Below are 19,921 nucleotides of genomic sequence, written 5' to 3'. Positions count from 1 at the left end.
TGCCAGCTCGATGGCCTGATCCAGCGATGCCGGGCAATGGCACTGGACCCACTCCGCTGTTCCTTCTGGAAGTCAGGCAATGAATTGTTCCAGCGCCACCAGGTCGATGATTCCCTCGGCATCACGGTTGTCGGCCCTCAGCCACCGCCAGCAGGCATCCTGGAGTTGCTGGCCAAACGCAAACGGCCGGCCAACCTCCTCCGGGCGCAGCGCGGAAGCGCTGCCGTTGCTGCTCCGGGGTGCGTCCCACACATTGGAGGACGGCCCTGCAGAGGTCGGTGTAGACCAGCCAGCTGTCAGCGGGGAGCTGTAGCATGGTCAGCCAAGCCTTGCCTGTTAGCAGGGGGAGGAGGTGCGCCACAAGCTGTTCCACCGGCCAACCCCATGCCTCTGCTGCCTGCTCAAAAAGAGCGAGGAAGGCTTCAGAGTCGTCATGTGGACCCATCTTCTTTAGGGTGAGATGGGGAGGGTCCGCGGCGGTGGTGATGGTAGACCCTGCTGACGCGAGCAGGTGCTGGAACGCCTGGCGATCTTCCTGCTGTGCCAGCACCAGAGCTTCAAACTGTTGTTCTTGCTCCTTCCAGAGGGTGACTAGCACCTGGTGCTGGCTCTGTTGGGCCAAGGCGAGGGCATGGACCAGGCCCTTGGAAGGGGAGGACTCCATGGGGCTGTCTCCTTCTGCACTCCCTCCCGGGTTTCGGCACCACTGTAGAACCACAGCAGGTGGGTGGAGCACAGAAGCACGGCAGGCCAGAACTGAGTTCTCAGAAACTTTTATTTTTTTCTGTATATGTGGCTTTTCAGCTCATTCATTCTCTCACACGCACACACACACATGCATTCTGGTCGGGAGAGAGCTCCCTTCCTTTGCTCTCTCTCTCCTTTTATAGGGCGTGATCACTGGGGAAGACACACAAACACAGGTTAATTCACATCAGGTGCACTTACCTTCCCTGACTCCGCCCTCCATTCACAGACCAACGCTTGACCACGCCCCCACTGCCACAGTAACATATATATATATATAAAGAAAAAAAGCAGTGGACCCAAGACAGAACCTTGTGGAACACCAAACTTTACCTCAGTATGTCTAGAAATATCACCATTTATATCAACATACTGATAGTGATCAGTTAAATAAGAGCTGAGCCAGGAGAGGGCCATTCCCTTAACTCCCACAACATTTTCTAGTCTATCCAGAAGAATGGAATGATCAATGGTCTCAAATGCTGCACTAAGATGAAGCAACACAAGCAGCAAGACACAGCCCTGATCAGACGCCAACAGTAGGTCATTTACTACTTTAACCAGTGCTGTCTCTGTGCTATGACGAGGTCTAAATCCTGACTGATACATTTCATGGATGTTATTCCTATGTAAATATGAGCATAACTGCTGTGCCACAGCTTTTTCAAGGATCTTGGAGATAAAGGGGAGGTTTGATATTGGCCGATAATTGGACAGCTGACAGGGATCAAGGTCAGGTTTTTTTAATCAGGGGTTTGATGACTGCTAGTTTAAAGGATTTGGGTACATAGCCAATCGTAAGAGAAGAATTTATTATTTTTAGAAGCGGTTTAATTACTTCAGGTATTATCTATTTGAATGGACGTGTAGGTAAGGGATCTCGTACACAAGGTAAGGCTTTTCATGCAGAGATTAATGAAAGTAATTCAATTTCTCTAACGGGAGTAAAACATTCTAATTGATGATCTGATACAGGGTCACTTACATTGTCTGACCTTAAATTAGTAGTTTGAATTTTTTGTTGGATATTCTCAATTTTTTGGGTGGCACGGTGGTGTAGTGGTTAGCGCTGTCGCCTCACAGCAAGAAGGTCCGGGTTCGAGCCCCGTGGCCGGCGAGAGCCTTTCTGTGCGGAGTTTGCATGTTCTCCCCGTGTCAGCGTGGGTTTCCTCCGGGTGCTCCGGTTTCCCCCACAGTCCAAAGACATGCAGGTTAGGTTAACTGGTGACTCTAAATTGAGCGTAGGTGAGAATGTGAGTGTGAATGGTTGTCTGTGTCTGTGTGTCAGCCCTGTGATGACCTGGCGACTTGTCGAGGGTGTACCCCGCCTTTCGCCCATAGTCAGCTGGGATAGGCTCCAGCTTGCCTGAGACCCTGTAGAACAGGATAAAGCGGCTAGAGATAATGAGATAAGATTCTCAATTTTGTCATTAAAAAAATTCATGAAATTGTTGCTACTACATACTACAGGTGTGCATGTGTCTATAGTGGACTTATTCCTGGTTAATTTTGCTACAATATGAAATAGGAATCTAGGATTACTTTTGTTATCTTCTATTAGGGAGGAAAGATATGTTGATCTAGCAGCACTAAGAGCTTTTCTATACTTCAGGAAGCTCTCCTTCCACGCTAATTTGAACACTACCAATTTTGTTTGATGCCATTTACGTTCCAGTTTTCGAGCGGTCTGTTTTAATGTGCGAGTGTCATCATTATACCAGGGTGCTAATTTTTTGTCTCTGACCATTTTCCTTTTAAGAGGAGCTACATTATCTAAGATATGGTGGAATGTTGACTCTCAGCATTCGGTTGCCTGATCAAGTTCTGCAGGGGCTGACAGTGACCCAATCAAAGTTGACAGCTCTGGGAGATCATTTATAAAGCTCTGTGCAGTAGTTGACGTGAATGTACGTTTACTTCAGTAGCGTGGTGAGGTGCATATATTATTACTCAGACATAGTTTGAATGAGATGAGATAATGATCTGAGATAACTTCAGACTGTGGAAGTGTGACCATATTTTCTATGTTTAAGCCGAATGTTAGTATTAGATCGAGGGTGTGACCACAATTATGGGTCGGTCCTATGACATTCTGATTAATCCCTACTGAATCTAAAATGGACACAAACGCTGTTTTCAAATGGTCTTCTGGGTTATCGAAGTGAATATTAAAATCTCCGACAACTAAAGCTTTGTCTAAGGAAATAACCAGATCTGAGATAAAATCTGCAAATTCAGAAAGAAACTCAGAATATGGCCCCGGGGGCCTGTAAATAATAAGTAACGGAATTAACTGGGTAGACTTATTTTTCGAGGCTACATACATTATATGAGTATGAAGAACTTCAAATGTATTAAATTTATAACCAGGTTTTTGTGTTACACCTAGATAATCGTTATAAATAACCGCGATGCCTCCTCCTCTGCCAGTTAGACGAGGCTGGTGTATATAACTGTATCCAGGAGGACTCGCTTCATTTAATGCTATATATTCATTTGGCTTAATCCATGTTTCAGTTCAACAAAGTACATTAAACTCCTGATCAGTAATGAGTTCATTAACCATTAGTGCTTTAGATGTAAGAGATCTAATATTTAATAGCCCCACCTTTAGATCAAAGGTGCTGGCAGCAGCTGTACAGTCAGTATGATCTAATTTTATATTGATTAGGTTACTGGAACAAACTCTCTGAATATTTCTACTTTTTTGTTGAGCTCGGGGAACAGACACAGTCTCGATGTAGTGGACCCTGAGTGACAACTCTGTGCAGCTAGCAGACAGTCGGTTTAGCCTGTTCGTCTGCTCCCTGGCCTTGGCTCTGGATTGTCAGAAATTAACTAGGCCTGTTCTGAGACTATGACCTATGCTGCAGGAAATGAGAGCAGCACCTTCCCGAGTGGGATGGATACCGTCCTGCCCTAACAGGCCAGCAGCGCCCTCAAAATTAGCCCACTTATCTATAAAGCCCACACTGTTTTCAGAGCATCACCTGGACAACCAGCAGTTCAGCGACTATAACCTGCTGTAAGCTACATTGCCACGCCGCATTGGGATGTGGCCAGAGCATACTACAGCACTGGACATCGCCTTCGCTAATTTAAACACCTCTACAAAGTTACTCTTAATAACCTCAGACTGACAAAGGCGTATATCATTAGCTCCTGCATGTAACTATCTTTGAGAACCTGTGCTTGCCTAGGACCCTAAGATTACCTGCTATGTCCGGCACCCTGGCTCCCGGTATACACCTGACTAAAGCTGCTGGTGCCCCTAAAGGCTGAGCTAATTTCACATGCCGTATGATAGAGTCCCCTATAACCAGAGCTCTTTCAGGTTTCTCAGCAGGTGCATCACTAAGGAGAGCAAACCTGTTCGACATGTGACACGGAGAGGAGTGGTACCCCCGTGGGCAAGCCTCAGCGGTAGCTTTGGCTCTACGCTTATGCCACAGAGTCATCACCCATTCGCCCTGCTGTAAGGGCTCTAATGCCGGAGTTGGGGGATTGCTAACTCCACCTAGGGCGTCCAGACTTTCCCCTACAGAAACTACACTGTTCTCACGCTCACTGACCTTCTCTAAAGCCTGGACACGCGCTTCTAGCACTGTAATCTTCTCCATCAGAGAGCTAACTAATCTGCACTTATCACAAATAAAGCTATTGCTAGTGACGGAGGAAGAATGTCTAAACATCCTGCACTCCGCACACTGAACAGGCTGAAGGTGTGCCATGATGAAAAGATTCACGTACCTTAATCGAAGATCTGTTGATATTAAAGCAGATCTGATGTAGATGGCCTCCGCTTGTGGTCTTTATGCAGGAGGAGAAAAAAAAGAAAAAGAATGCTTCCGGTCTTGGCGTTCTTCCAAAAAAAGAGAGAGAAAAAAATGGAAAAAGGAAAGCGAAAGTGGAAAGTACAAAAAGGAAAGTGACATTACAATAAAAATGAAGAGGATACTGGAAAATTATTTGTAGAATTTTTTTTTAAAAAAGATTAATAATTAACGCCAACACTCACGGAGAAAGAGAATGATCAGGGAAAGGTCGAGATAGCATGCTGTTCTGAAAACAGCATCTGTCTCAGTCAACACAGCCTCTGACACAGCTCTCACCAAATTTCCTAGTAAATCCTGCCCACCCTTTTCAGTGAGCTCCTGGGATATTTTGTGTGCCCTTGACATCTTATGTCGCCGAATCTTGTTCCTCAAAGAAGTTAGTGACGTTGATCTGTTTGGGTTTGAGGACTGGATCCTAAAGAATACCCACTCCTCAGATACAGACACTCTTTGCTCTGTGAGGATGCCAGTTGATTTTGTGGAGCTGCAAACAGCACAACCTGGAAGTAAACAAAACCATAACAAATTAGAAACATCATAAAATGTTGTATTTACATTAGCAACAACATCTGCAGAAGCAGGCTAAAAATTACTCAAAAGTATTTAATGAACTGTTAACAATATTCATATTATGGCTAACGCATGCATGAAATATAGGCAAAAGGAGAAAAATATTCTATTCTTGCAATAGCTAACTGGCATCTGACAACTACTCATAACTAGCATTACCATATAGTAATTTAATGGTCCAAATATTAATTAATGCACTTCAAACATGGCCATGAATTAACTCGTATTTATATAGTCATTGACATTATAAAAATCAGTTGTTAAGATCCTCTTTGCATGTGCTGACATTTACCTAACTTTCTGTCCCTCCACTCTAACCAGGGATGCCTGCTCCTAAATTCCCTAGCCTGACAAGGCCGGCCAGGAACTCTCATCTGTCTCATCATCTGAAACAAGGAGATTTCAACATTGTGTTCTGTTTATGACTACACACACACACACACACACACACACACACATCACTCAAAAGTTGTAGATATTGTATAGCCATTCATAGTTCTGTGATTTCACTCATGTTTATGAACGTGACATACACTTAGGGGCTGAGAAGCTTGTCAGTCATTGTCGTTCCTATGACAATGGATCGCTTGGAGGTGGGCGGGAACTGGGGATGTTCTGAGGGCAAGAGTGTGTAAGCTGGCGAGTGAGAGAGCCAAGCTAAAAGTTGGTCAGCTAACGACTATGACAGAATTTTGTTTGCTTGTTTTGGTGTTGGCTACAGCCCACAGTAGCCTGATTGTTCACAAATAAAGCATCAAGAAACCAGCTGATGGTAGTGGTTTATGTACTGAGGGACGCTACAATATATATACACCAACAATCCCCTGCTATGTTAATTTCACTTACTGGTTGGCGTTATGGTAGCGTTGGGCTCCTTCTCCGGGGTATCTAGAGAAGTCTCAGCTTCATCCTCATCTGGCTGTTTTTTTTTTCTCCAACCTCTTGTTGATGCTGCAGTGTCACCTGAAGTGGCTGTAGGTTCAGTGGCACGCTTCGGAAAACACTGAAAAAGTGTCGTCTGGCATTGTTTTCGCTTCATCTCTTTGTAATTCACTCACTGATTTTCTCTTTTGTGCAATAGTGCCGAGAATGCCCACGAAAAAAATTTGTTGCTGTTATTGTCACAGGCGACAGAAGCCTCAGAGGTCCAAAAGTCTTGTGAACACAGACTGGGTTAATTTAATGAATTAAATCAGCGTGTGAAAGCTGTCACAAAACGATGCTGTTACGTATGCTCGCGTATCAAGTGGATACCGTATATGGAAAAAAAAAGATTTTCTAGTGAGTATAGGGCGTATACCGGCGTATCACGTAGACTACAACACTGGATATATGCAAATCACTAACCTTTTCCAGTGGGTATACCTGCGTATCACGTAGACTACACCACTGGTCACAGAGGAACCCAGAGTAACTTCAAAACAACTAAGGGTCTCTCTCACATTGGCTAATGTTCATGAGTCCACCATCAAGAGAACAATGGTGTGCAAGGCAGGGTTGGAAGGACAAAGCCGCTGCTCTATACAAAGTACATTGCTGCACAACTACAGTTTGGTAAAGATCACATGGACAAGCCAGAAGGATATTGGAAAAAATGTTGTGTCCCAAAATACAGCTTTTTGGTTTAAATGATAAGCATTATGTTTTGGGAAACCCTATAACCCCCAAGGGGCTTATTATTTGTCTAGAGGGGCCAAAAATGAAAGAGGAATACGGATGGTGTGATACTCTGATGATTTATCTATTCAGGTGCAGCTAAATGCCCAGATCAGGATTCAAGCCAAGGAGCTCAAATGCACTACTCAGCCAACTGAGCTGATTACTCAGGAGTGTATACTGGGCTATTAATGCTTGCAAGGCACATTGGAATGTGGCAGGTTACACAGGAAAGCCAACATGATGCTGACTGTTGGAATGGGGGGAACTGTTCAAAAATGGCTGCCTACTCTACCAGCTAGATATGTGAAAGGGTGAGAGAGCTCTGCTTCTGAGAGGGAGTGTCCCTCAAACTTTATTCCTCCAAAAATAACTCTTTTTTTCCCCCAGGTATATTTTCTCTCTGGGAAATAACTATTTGCTTTAAATATATTTTCTTTCTTCAAAATAACCTTTTTTTCCCTTTTCAAACAAAACTTGGTGTGGTGTGGTGTGGTGCAGTGTGGTGTGGTGTGGTTTTGGTCTGTTACTGGTAGGGATGTCCACATACAGAATGAGGGATGCGACTGGCTTATAAAGAAGCATGGGCAGGTGTCATGCATCTTGCTTAATTGTGCACATGTGACCATTGCATGGCAACCGGGACCATGCCTGCTTTAAAAGCATTTGTAGATGGCTCCGACTCTGCCTGTGGCATTAGTTATGTTTGGAGAAAGGAAAACACTGCATAAGAACTGGTGTAAGAATCAGCATAAGAACCTTATCCCATCTGTGAAACATGGTGGTGGCAGTATCATGGTTTGGGTCTGTTTTGCTGCATCTGAACCAGGACGGCTTGCCATCATTGATGGAACAATGAACTCTAAATGAATGAACAATTAATTATTCCAGAGAAGTCTAAAGGAAAACCTCAGGACATCTGTCTATGAACTGAATCTCAAGAGAAAGTGGCTTGTGCAGCAAAACAACGACCCAAAACACACACAGCATTCTACCAAAGATGGTTAAAGAAGAATAAAGTGAATGTTTTGGAATGGCCAAGTCAAAGTCCTGACCTTAATCCAGTAGAAATGTTGTGTGAGCAGCTCATGTGAGGAAACACCAACATCCCAGAGCTGAAGCTGCTTTGTACAGAGGGACGGGATCAAACTCCTCCAGGACGATGTTCAGGATTTGATTCACAGTTACAGCAAACATTCAGCTGCAGTTATTACTTGTGGGTGCATTTGGTAATTAAGTGATCAATCTCATTAAATCTGAAGGTTAATAATTAAAATTGAATCAGTCTCATTTGAATCGTTTTCATTGAATCAGTCTCATATTATCATTAAATCACTCATGGAATCAGTCTCATTAATCAATACCATTAATTTTGGTGCTTAATAATAAATTACCCAACAGCTAAATTATGGTATATTCCAAATTATTATGATCACTTACCATATTACATAAATCATATGCACCTTTTAGAATTCTTTGGAAATTGGGGACTTCAGAGATATTGGAACACAAATAAACACACAGTTTCAATAATAAATGAATTTATTATAAAGATAAAAATGGATAATGGCAGTTGAAATATATACAAACAGTGAGATGTGTGTATGTGAGATATGTGTGTGTGTGAGTGAAAGGCCCTATGGCCTGAGCAGAAGGCTAGCGTGGGATGCTACTGTAGCTAGGTATGTTCGTGTGTGTCCATGTGGTGTAGGGATCACCACGTGGGATTTGAGGAGAACAAAGGAATTAGCCTTGTGTGGCTAAGCTAAGACAAAGGGAAGCTAGCTAAGGTGTGTTTGTGTGTGGGGAGAGAGAGAGGCCTTGTGTGTGGCCTACAAAAAGGATTAGCTCTGGTAGCTAACTCCACGTGTGTTTGTGGGGGAGGAGTTAACCACATGGCTAGGCCTATGGCCTAGCAAAAGAAAGAAGCTAGCGTGGGATGCTAACTGAGGTGTGTTTGAGCATGTGGTGAGGCCTAGATTAGCTTTGTGTTGCTAAGTAGACAAAAGAATTAGCCGTGTGGCTAGCTAAGGCCCAAGGACCCTACCTTGTGGAGTTAAAACAAAAGGTGTGTATGTGAGTGGGGGGGGGGAGGACCGCCACGTGTTGGAGACAAAAGATTAGCTCTGTGTAGCTAACTCCACGTGGTGGAGGCCTTGTGATCCCTTGAGACAATACAATTAGCCCTGGAGGCGAATGGAACAAAAGAATTAGCCGTGTGTTTAGCTAAGGTGTTTGTGAGGCCTGTTGAGGCCTGTGACCACGTGTTTCTAAGTAACAAAGGACTAGCCGGTAGTTAACCCACTAGCTCATAACAATACTGAATCCACTGAAATCTTGATGCGGTCAAGATGTATAAGGAAATTAAGTATGTTAGTACAGAATAAAGAGAAGCATGCACAGCCTATCTATTAAAACAATTGAGAGATTAAAACAAACAAACAAAAAAATCAATTCAACACGCTGCATGTCTATAGTGTAACAATTAAACGCAAGTTTAAATTCACACTACTTCAATAAAAGCTAATTCCTAAGACTAGGTTTTGTCCAAATGCCAAGTCTTATTCAGTATCTTGCCTCTAGCAAGATTATGAAGAGATGTTCCGAGACTTTGGAGTTTCGCCGTTGTGGAGGTCTCCGTGAATCGATTCCGTGGAGCAGAGAACTTCTTGATCCGACGCGTGGTCGCTCGTGATGAAAAGAAAGTCTCTGATTAAATACTGTGCACAGCTTTTGAGTTAAAAAGGATCCAGTCGCTTCTTAACTTTAAAATAACTGCCTGGGCTGCAGTAGTACGTACTTATAAGGAACAAATGAAAAACCGGTTGTAACTCAAGCTGAGTTTAAAATCATGCGATCTTAGAGTCTACCATGGCCAAAGGTAAACAAAGAAAAGCGTGAAACTCTGATTCTTGCAAGAAAGAAAAGAAAAGACGTCTTTTTGGGTTTGCTCGCGGAGCGAGCGATTCCTCCTTGTGTCCGTGTTGAATCACGGCACCAAAAGAGGAGGAGCTAGGAGTTTCCGGGTGGTTTATGCTTTCATGGAGGATGTGATGTTGGTGATCCCGCCCCCGCATGACGCAGGTCAATGCGGAAGCTGGTGATGGGAGTTGTAGTCCTTAAAGGGACTGTTGTAGTTCTTAAACGGACTGTGTATTGTACCTACATACTGCACAGGGGGGTCAGTGCAGATACTGAAAACAAGGGTTCACATACTTTTACCACTCAGTGATCTGTAATATTGGATTATTTTCCTAAAGTAAATGACCAAGTATTATATTTTTTGTCTCACTTGTTTAATAATTTTAGGACTTGCGTGAAAAATCTGATGTTTTAGGTCATGGTAGCACGCTTGCAGCTCAGGGAATGAGGGACTGGGAGACAGGCTTGACAACTCTAACTGTGCTTTATTTTTAATTAAAACAACCGAACGGAAGAGTGACAAAATGGTGTAACCCCAATGGATTGTAAAATGCAGGAGAATCTGCCAATATCCTTTTGTCAAATCCAGTTTTCAAAATTGTAATGTGTTTATTTTGGAAAAAAAACCCGGTAAAATTCATGAGGTAAAACATCAAATAATGTGCTGTTTTATTGTTTTGAGTGCAATACTAGTCAAAGATTATTTGTCTGTATTGCACTCAACTGTTTTCAGATTTAAAGGTCATAGGCAATGGTCCGAGGTGAAATGTAGAATATCAACTTTATTGTCTAGAAGAATGACCCAAAAAGCAAATTCAATTTTCCTAGTGTTTGATTTGCACCCTAAAATTGAACAAAACGGTTAAAATATACTGTTTTGCCCAATTTCCGAAGGTTTGTTTACATCTCACTTATGCGCACTTTCTCCGCCAGGGGACCGTCATCGTGACGTCATTTAAGCCAAACAGACCGGGAGCAGCTCTGTGTTTACCTGCGAACCAAGCACGCGTGTACGGACTTTGGTCATGAGAGGTTGTGTAAAATGTCTGAAAGCGAGAGCGATTTTGAAGTAGGAACTCTCCAAATTAAATATCGAGAGGTGAAACCGTATATGTATGACCCTATGGCCGTTGCGAAGCAATTGGTGAATGTGGCTCACTGGTTTGACCGTGCGGCCTCGGAATCAGACAGCGACTCGGCCGACTCTGATCGCGATGACCCCGGACCTCAACAAGACTCGCGCCCAAACAATTTATCCTGGTAGTTATGATAAATTCTTACTTTCATCGTAATACTAAATAAGAGCCCTTTTGAAGAATAATTAAACCGCCCTCCCTAGTGGATATAGGGAACGATTACTGGACAGTGCGCCGGTAGGCCACATTAGCCTGCCATCCGCGGCATTATACTATTTATAGCCGACTCTAAGCGAGGAAATATCCCTTTGTCTCATTTCCACAGTGATTGTACAGGATCCCTCAGGATTTTTGACTTGTCAATTGCAAGCAAAAGTAAAAATATTTCCCTCCAATCTTCTCCTTTTTGCTTGAGCGTTGCTGCTCCGTTTCTTCTTTGACTGCTTGATTTTGTTTCACGCGCACAATCCACTCTCTCTGCCTCGTCTCCTCTTTCGGAAAAAGCCAACCCTCTCACTTCACCTCTTCTCCTTTTTTGGAAAAAGCCAACCCTCTCGCTCCGCCTCTTCTCCTTTTTTGGAAAAAGCCAACCCTCTCGCTCCGCCGCTTCTCCTCTTTTGGAAAAAGCCAACCCTCTCACTCCACCTCTTCTCCTTTTTTGGAAAAAGCCAACCCTCTCACTCCACCTCTTCTCCTTTTTTGGAAAAAGCCAACCCTCTCGCTCCGCCTCTTCTCCTTTTTCGGAAAAAGCCAACCCTCTCGCTCCGCCGCTTCTCCTCTTTCGGAAAAAGCCAAGCCTCTCACTCCACCTCTTCTCCTTTTTTGGAAAAAGCCAACCCTCTCACTCCACCTTTTTTGGAAAAAGCCAAGCCTCTCACTCCACTTCTTCTCCTTTTTTGGAAAAAGCCAACCCTCTTGCTCCGCCTCTTCTCCTTTTTCGGAAAAAGCCAACCCTCTCGCTCTGCCGCTTCTCCTCTTTCGGAAAAAGCCAACCCACTCACTCTGCCTCTTCTCCTCTTCCAGAAGAAGCTAATCCACTCTCTCTGCCTCTTCTCCTCTCTCAGTAAAAGGTAAAAACTTCTTCCTGAGCCGGTCCCGTTGTTACAGTTCACTGCACAACAATAAGGCATGGGGGTTTTTCTTTGGAAATTCCTGAACGCATGTCTGCACTCAAGCCGAACGGCAATGTAAGTAACCAGAAGTGGGCTCAACTCAAGCGGTTTGTTTGGCTTAAATGATGTCACGCACCGAGTGGTCACAAAAATAGCCGAACAGAAATTCGCCGCAATCCGCGCTAACTTATTTTAATTATTACTTATTAACAATACTTCTTGGGGCCAGAAGAAAATTACAGAGGGTTTTTTAACATATAAAGTTTCAAATGTGCATAAAATTAAAACCGTTGCCTATGAGCTTTAATTTCAATTTCAACATACCGTCACCTTTTTCTTATTTGGGGTTGTACAAGGATGTTCCAGTTAATAAGAGAATTCATTGCTGTTATTAAAGTGAAAAATCCCACTTAATGCACTTCTGTGGGTGAAACCTCGAAAGGGTGACTCAGAGGTGACATGTGAAGTTCCTTTTCCACACATTTTCACACTCATTAGACTTTTTCCACATTAATCAGACAATGCACCTAGAGCTAAACAGGATTCTCAGGGCTGGAGAACGCTCTAACTAACACATAGCACTGATGATCAGCCCTCATCAGCTCACACTTTCAGTTTGCTTTCCACACAATTTCCTTTCTGTCTGTCTGAGTAATTGATATTCTCTCTCTCTCTGCAGCTGATCATCTTGGCGAGTGGAGGTCCTGAGAGTTTAGTGTCCATCATGAGGAACTATAACTATGAGAAGCTGCTGTGGACAACCAGCAGAGTGCTGAAGGTGCTGTCAGTGTGTCCTAGCAACAAACCCACCATCGTCAATGCAGGTGTGTTCATTTTCTTACTATCTTTCTTTCCAATCCGTAGAAGAAGCTGACCCCCTCATTCTCGCTCTACACATTTGGTTCTTGGTGTGTTTTTGCAGGAGGCATGCAGGCTCTCTCTCTGCACCTTACCGGTTCCAGTGCTCGTCTCATTCAGAACTGTCTCTGGACTCTGAGGAACCTGAGTGATGCTGCCACCAAACAGGTGGGTCACTGTATTTATATCACACTCAGTGGAGACTAGTGATAGCCCTCAGTCTGGTTTTCTGTCCCTAAGTAAAGAGGTGTGTGTGTGTGTGTGTGAGAGAGAGAGACTGATGATTTGCAGTTCTGTCTCTCTTTAGGAAGGTCTGGACTCTCTACTCCACATCCTTGTGACTCAGCTCGGCTCAGATGATGTTAACATTCTGACATGTGCAACAGGAATCCTCTCGAACCTGACATGTAATAACGCACGTAATAAGTCATTGGTGGTGCAGCGTGGCGGTGTGGAGGCGCTTATCAACGCTCTTCTGCGAACCACTGTGAATCAGGACGAGGCTGAGCTGGCCATATGTGCCGCAGTGAATCAGGATGTGGCCGAGCCGGCTGTATGCGCCCTTCGCCACCTCACCGGCCGACACCCACTCGCCCAGACAGCACAGAATGAAGTGCGGGTTCACTATGGCATCCCAGCCATCATTAAGCTACTGGGACAGCCACACTACTGGCCTGTTGTCAAGGTAAATGCATAATAGTGTAAAAGGTTCTTTGCTGGTAGCCCTGCGATGATCTGGTGACTTGTCCAGGGTGTACCCCGCCTCTCGCCCATAGCAGGGCTTTCCACTAAGGCTCACACTAGCCAGCCATGACAAATAAGTAGCCAGCCGGGGGGGGAGTAAACACAAAATAAACTCCTGTGCACGCAGTTCCCAGGATTAAATGTATTTTCCACAGACCATTTATTTATTGCGCATTATTCAAAAACTGTTCATATTATTATTATTATTATTAGCTTAAGTATGCCTGCATAATAGACAAGCTATATTAATTTCTCAGACATTTGCTCTATTATTATTATTATTACTACAACATATTGCATCTTTTTTATTCATTAGTGTATGCCAGACGCTAATGCACCAATGAAAACTGTGATTTGCGCACCGAAAATAATCAGTAATAGGCTATACAAACTCACAAATTGCATCATGAGGCGTTCCTGGCTTGTAAATCTCTTATTTTCGGTGCATGACACATTCACACAGCTGAGCATGCTATGAATTAACAACGACAACGGTCTGCAGTGGGGCTACACAAACACTCAGCGAACATTTCTCCATTTGTGTATGAAAATACACTCCAACCACTCAGCTTGGGTTCATTTACAGCCAACAGTGTCTTTTGATGCCAGCACGTAATTGAACGAGAGAAGACTGGTTTACCGGAGACAAAATAAGCGTCATCTCTGCTTCTGTTCCCTCCGATGTCACCTCCGACGGCCCCGACACACTACTGCCTCCGCCGAGCGCGCGCGCACACACCGCATGTCGGGGCCGCGGATGAGTTACTCTCCCTTCATCAACGAAGTCGGCGGGGAATTTGTGGTTATTATCGGTACAAACAGCGCGAATCACAACTTAAATGAGTGCGGTTCAGTTTGACATTATTGTCAGTCCGTTAGATAAACATTTAATTTTATTAAAATCGAAAATTAACATTTAGATCCTGTGGGCTACAAAAATAATAGTCATTAAAGTAGCCGGCTGGACTTAATTGTGTAGTCGGCTGTATGGCCGGCAGCCGGCGCTTGTGGAAAGCCCTGCCATAGTCAGCTGGGATAGGGTCCAGCTCGCCCGCAACCCTGCACAGGATAAGCGGTTACAGATAATGGATGGATGAAGGGTTATTTGCTGGTTTATACCACTGTGATACTGTTTTGGTTGGTGGAAGCTGATTTATATTTTCAGGTTCACACTCTGACACTATGTTTGAGGTTAGGAGCTACACCGATGTAAGTGGAGGTCAGGAAGTGGACCAGGACCAAAAAAAAACCCTAATCAGGTGTAAATAGCTGAATAGCTGCTACTGTATATGACTGTTCTCACCTGAGTGCAAATAGGTGCACCCCCCCCCCCCCAAAAAAAAAGAAAGAAAAGAAATTAAATAAATAAAAATAATAAAATAAGTAAATAAAAATCACAAGTCTCAGATTTTGGACCCCACTGTAAGTTTTTCTCTTTTCTATATGAGTCAGATTTGTGTGAAGAACAACAGAGAAGACATCATCAGCTGAGGTTGCATCAGTAGGTGAACTGTAACAGCTCTGTAGAGGCAGGAACATTGCACGTTATGAAGGATATAAACAGCTTTCTCAGACACAGATGTTGTGAGATGCAATGGGGTGATTAACATCGAGTCCGGTAAGAGGTGATTTCTTTGGTGGTGGAACAATGGTTATTTTCTTTTGAAAATGTTGGAACTGTAGAAGCTATTAGTGAAAGATAGATGATGTGTCCAAAGGCCTGGGACAGCTGACGTGCACAAGATGTGAAGGCGTGTTATGAAATTCCAAACAGACTCAAAGCTTTGTGTGCATTTACTTATTTGAGCAGTTCGCACATATCAGTATTGGTAGCCTGGAATGCTCGGCCTTCGGTGAGCTTCATTTCAGTAGCCTGGTTTGATTCCTCAAATTGAGCCTTGGGTGGCTGGAGCATCAAGAAGAGGAGATGGATGAGATTTGCAGACTGTGATTGCTTGTAGTCCTCATCATATGCGTCAGTGATCAGTGCCACTGTAGTTTTCTGTTAAGTAGTTGTTGTGTTGTCTTTTGTCAGACTTAATGGACTTTTGTTTCTCTCTCAGACACATGCGAACTGCACAGTTAATCCAGGGCTTCTGGTTAGGGTGAGAACGAACGCTCGGGGAAGGAACACAGCAGTTCACTCAGAACAGACTCAGCATATTCCCTCGAGTCTTCAGAAGAGGACTGAAAGATGGATTCACCTTTTCCTTCAGGCTTTCCATTGTCTGCTGTTGTTTGGGGAGTTTGAAGAGGTCCAAAGTATATTCTGCAGTAGTCCCTGAGGTTTTAAAACATTTAGGAAGGCAGAATTGAGACCCAACAAACTCTGGTGATCATATGGTGATCTGTAGGTGATTTGCATGGAAATAGTAAACAAAAACACAAATAAAAAATGAAAAGGTTGTGAGGAGCTACACGTAACATCTTATCATAGTCTGGCACTATTTCTAGAGACATTATAAGGGAGGAGACAAACCACTTAAAGAGTGCTGAACCGTTACTGTTAGAGCTGGGACTTGAGCTCAGCCAAAACTGAGCCAGACACCAAAACAGCGACAGGGCAAAGGATTTTGTAAGGGATTAGCGTCAGGCTGCCAGGTCGCTCCGGTGTGTGTGTCGCTATCGATGTTGATTTTAAAAGTAACTCAGTAAATTACACAGGGAAATTAATCCTTAATTCTGAGTGAAAAATATTGAGGTGAGTGTGTGTGACCGACTATAACCAGTCAGTTACTCCAATAATAACAACTAAAAGTCTCTGTGTGGCTAATAGATGATGCAGAGGAGATGAAGAGTTAATCTGCCAGCATTTATTCTGGAAAACAATGAATGACAGGGCGATCAACACATGGAGACGGGAAAGAATTCTGGCATCCCGATAAAATAATACACCGGTTAGCTGTTAGCACTGAGCCGAATGACTACTCAGATAAACACTCGACTTTTCACACGGAATTTTACGAGGCTAATTTACATATTTGATCCGATACAAACAGCAGATGTGTCTCAAAACATTCTTACGTCAAAAAATAAACATACACACACTGTATATACTGTATTAATGAATATCGTCCATGCAGGATTTAGGGAGCCAGTTTACTCCTTTCCAGACATCCTGAGCACAATAATGTCCACAGGTGTGTTACATTAATTAGCACCCCATCAGAATAGTGGAACCATTAACGAAACCCAACAAATTAACATATTTTACAATGTAAGGATTTAGGGAAGTTCACAAAAAACTTTATTTATATGAAATTATGACATTGCTATATGTGCGTGGAAGAAGAGTCTGGAGACAGACATCTTAGTTTCTTGGTCATTAGCCTGTGCTACTTGCTCTCAATAGCACTGACTTGACCACTAGCGTTGGCCATCGATGGCAGTCAATTTTTGGTCCCTACCACTATAAATCAAAATCTGATTGGTTAATTCATCTGTCACTTCTTACATAAACACACAATGCCATGGCCTTTTGTCCCGGCAATGAAGTCCTAACCAATGAGTGAGCAGCTCTAAACTCTTCTCAGCCTAGAGACAACAAACAAAACAAACAATCTCATTGGAGAACTCGATTTTAATGTTTTCAGGACAGTAACCCTTTCATTTCTGAAGCATATATGATAGAAAATGATCCAAATTAAAATTAGTAGAGAATAATTATAATGAAATTATGAATGAAATTAAAGAATGAAAGAAATTAAATATAACATCTGAAATGCGGAAATGTTTGGGCTTCTCTGAACGACTAAAAGGCCCTGATGGTTCCCCTCTGCACTTAAAGAATCCTAAATAGAAATCTATGGGAAACAAAAAGTCCAAAACACCAAAGACAGCACAAACTCCGCCCCTCTTGCCAAAAAGCCAATCCTCTGCTGAACCAGTCAAGTCAAGTCAACTTTATTGTCAAATATGCTATACATGCTCGACATACAGCACAGATGAAATTTCAGTCCTCTCTGACCCACGGTGCAAACAGGCAATGCAATAAATAAAAATAAAAATAGAATAATTGAAAGAAAAACAAACAAACAAACAAACAAACAAACAGTATAAACACTCTAGATAGGAACTAGACAGACTAAACACTCAGACAATATAAACAGTGTAAACACTAGATAAGAACTAGACGTAGACTAAACATTTATATATACATACATATACATATATATATATATATATATATATATATATATATATATATATATATATATACACACACACACACACACACACACACACACACTGGTTCAAATAAACAAACAGTCAAGGGCACTTGAGGTAAAGCAGGTAAACATGAAATAAGCAGTATAAACAAACTAGCAGCTGTTAAAGTGAGGTAGTGCGGAATAGTGCAAATGAGCGAGGTAAAGTGAGATGTGCGGTCCCTGAGTTCAGTGTGTTAATGAACGATGTGTGTGTGTTGGGGGGAAACTGTGAGGATGACATGTCAGATGCTGAAGGGGGGGCGGGGGGGGTGCGGGCAGAATCTGTGGCAGGGGGCAGAGGGGGGAGGAGGGGCAGAACAGGGAGGGAGTTGAGCCTCCTGACCGCCTGGTGAAAGAAACTGTTCTTGAGCCTGCTGGTTTTGGCCCGGAGACTCCGCAGTCTCCTCCCCGACGGCAGCAGGCTGAAGAGGCTGTGAGATGGGTGGGTGGGGTCACCTGCAATCCTGATGGCTTTGCGGGTGAGGCGGGAGTTATAGATATCCATTAGAGAAGGGAGAGAGACACCAATGATCCTCTCAGCTGCTCTCACGATGCGCTGCAGAGTCTTGCAGCAGGACACGGTGCAGGTGCCGTACCACATGGTGATGCAGCTGCTCAGGATGTTCTCGATGGTGCCTCTGTAGAATGTGTGCATGATGGAGGACGGGGCTCTTGCTCTCCTCAGTTTGCAGAGGAAGTACAGACGCTGTTGGGCTTTTTTGGCCAGTGATGCGGTGTTGTTGCTCCAGGACAGGTCTTCAGAGATGTGCACACCCAGAAACTTGGTGCTGCTCACCCTCTCCACTGCAGCACCGTCGATAGATAGTGGAGCATGCTGGGCGTGCGCTCTCCTGAAGTCCACAGCAATCTCCTTCGTCTTCTCCACGTTCAGACGGAGATTGTTGTCCTTGCACCACATGGCCAAGCGGCTCACCTCACTCCTGTAGATTGTCTCATCGCCATTGTTGATGAGACCCACCACAGTCATGTCATCCATAAACTTAATTAAGAGATTTGAGCTGGATGTTGGTGTGCAGTCATGGGTCAGCAGAGTGAAGCCAATCATGTTGTTGCACTGACAGAAGTGCACAGTTGTGCATGTGTAATAGAAGTATAACCTGTGGGAGAAAAAAAGCTTTTTCTACCTTATTTTGGGGTTTTTTTCATCAGATTTTTCCAGAGAGGTCTGATGAAGCAGAGTTACTGTTACTATCCCAGAAGTATTTTCTTAGAAAAGCACATCCCCAAGTGTTTTATTCCTCTTATCCACAACTTTCCAGAACTCTGACCTTTCCCATGATTCATTGCTGCATCATAGTGGAAGCCGGGATCTTTCTTCCGCTCCACTGTGTTGACGTTTGTAGCAAACGCTAACTGCTAGGGAGGTAAGATCAGAGATGACTAAAAGATGGTTACACAGGTCCGATTTTCTGATGTGCTCTGGGGATAATAAGATCAAAGTGCCTCATCCGTCCATCCTCACGGAATGGATAGACATGAAGGTGTGGCCCGACGTCAGCTACGATGACACTGTCAGTTATTTTATTCTTAGTGAGGACGTTGATGGTGAGGAGCTGAGGAACTACAAAAGCATGGAGGCATACAATTATCCACACAGTAATAAAATTGGCAGAATTATGTGTAAAAGAGAGGGCGAGGTTTTTTTGCTTAAAGGCTGAGCCTTGCCAGAGCAAAGAAAGGGAAATAAATCCTGCAGTCGTGCAGCAGCTCGCATCTGGAAGGTCGGCTCTGTCAGAGTAGAGCGAGTGGATTATTGTATTGCTTTACTAATAATGTAGTGTTCATAGACTGTAAGTCACTTTGGACAAAAGCATCTGCCAAATACCAGAACCATAACTATAACCATATTAACCATCAGCACAGAGCTCGAGTCTGACAGAACTCTACCAGCCCACTGTACCGTAATGTCTCTTGTATCGGCCCAAGAAGCAAAAGCTCAGTCAGAGAAACGTAGGCTCACCATTTTAATGCAGATGCAAATGCTGTCAAACTTTGGAAACAATAAACACACCATACTTAAATAATTCCTTGTCTCTGTATTTGTCCAAGCTTCTTCAACTTCTTAACTTCCCTGAGCGTTCCAGATCCTGGCTGGGATTTGTAGGCTG

The 19,921-nt window shown here is 43.6% G+C and overlaps 1 protein-coding gene across 1 annotated transcript in view; it reads left to right on the top strand.

The window, feature by feature from the left end:
• LOC132899881 (junction plakoglobin-like) overlaps nucleotides 1–19,921 on the top strand; it is an 80,915-nt gene that overhangs the window by 25,944 nt on the left and 35,050 nt on the right. Inside the window, exons 7-9 of the mRNA XM_060941934.1 lie at nucleotides 12,659–12,803; nucleotides 12,902–13,005; nucleotides 13,145–13,522. Of these exons, the coding sequence (XP_060797917.1) occupies nucleotides 12,659–12,803; nucleotides 12,902–13,005; nucleotides 13,145–13,522 (627 nt within the window). The remainder of the gene's footprint in view (nucleotides 1–12,658; nucleotides 12,804–12,901; nucleotides 13,006–13,144; nucleotides 13,523–19,921) is intronic.

Source organism: Neoarius graeffei, chromosome 16 (genome assembly GCF_027579695.1).
Source record: "Neoarius graeffei isolate fNeoGra1 chromosome 16, fNeoGra1.pri, whole genome shotgun sequence".
NCBI lineage: Eukaryota > Metazoa > Chordata > Actinopteri > Siluriformes > Ariidae > Neoarius > Neoarius graeffei.
The sequence above is the reverse complement of the archived record's forward strand: the minus strand, read 5'-3'. Positions and strand labels throughout refer to the sequence as shown.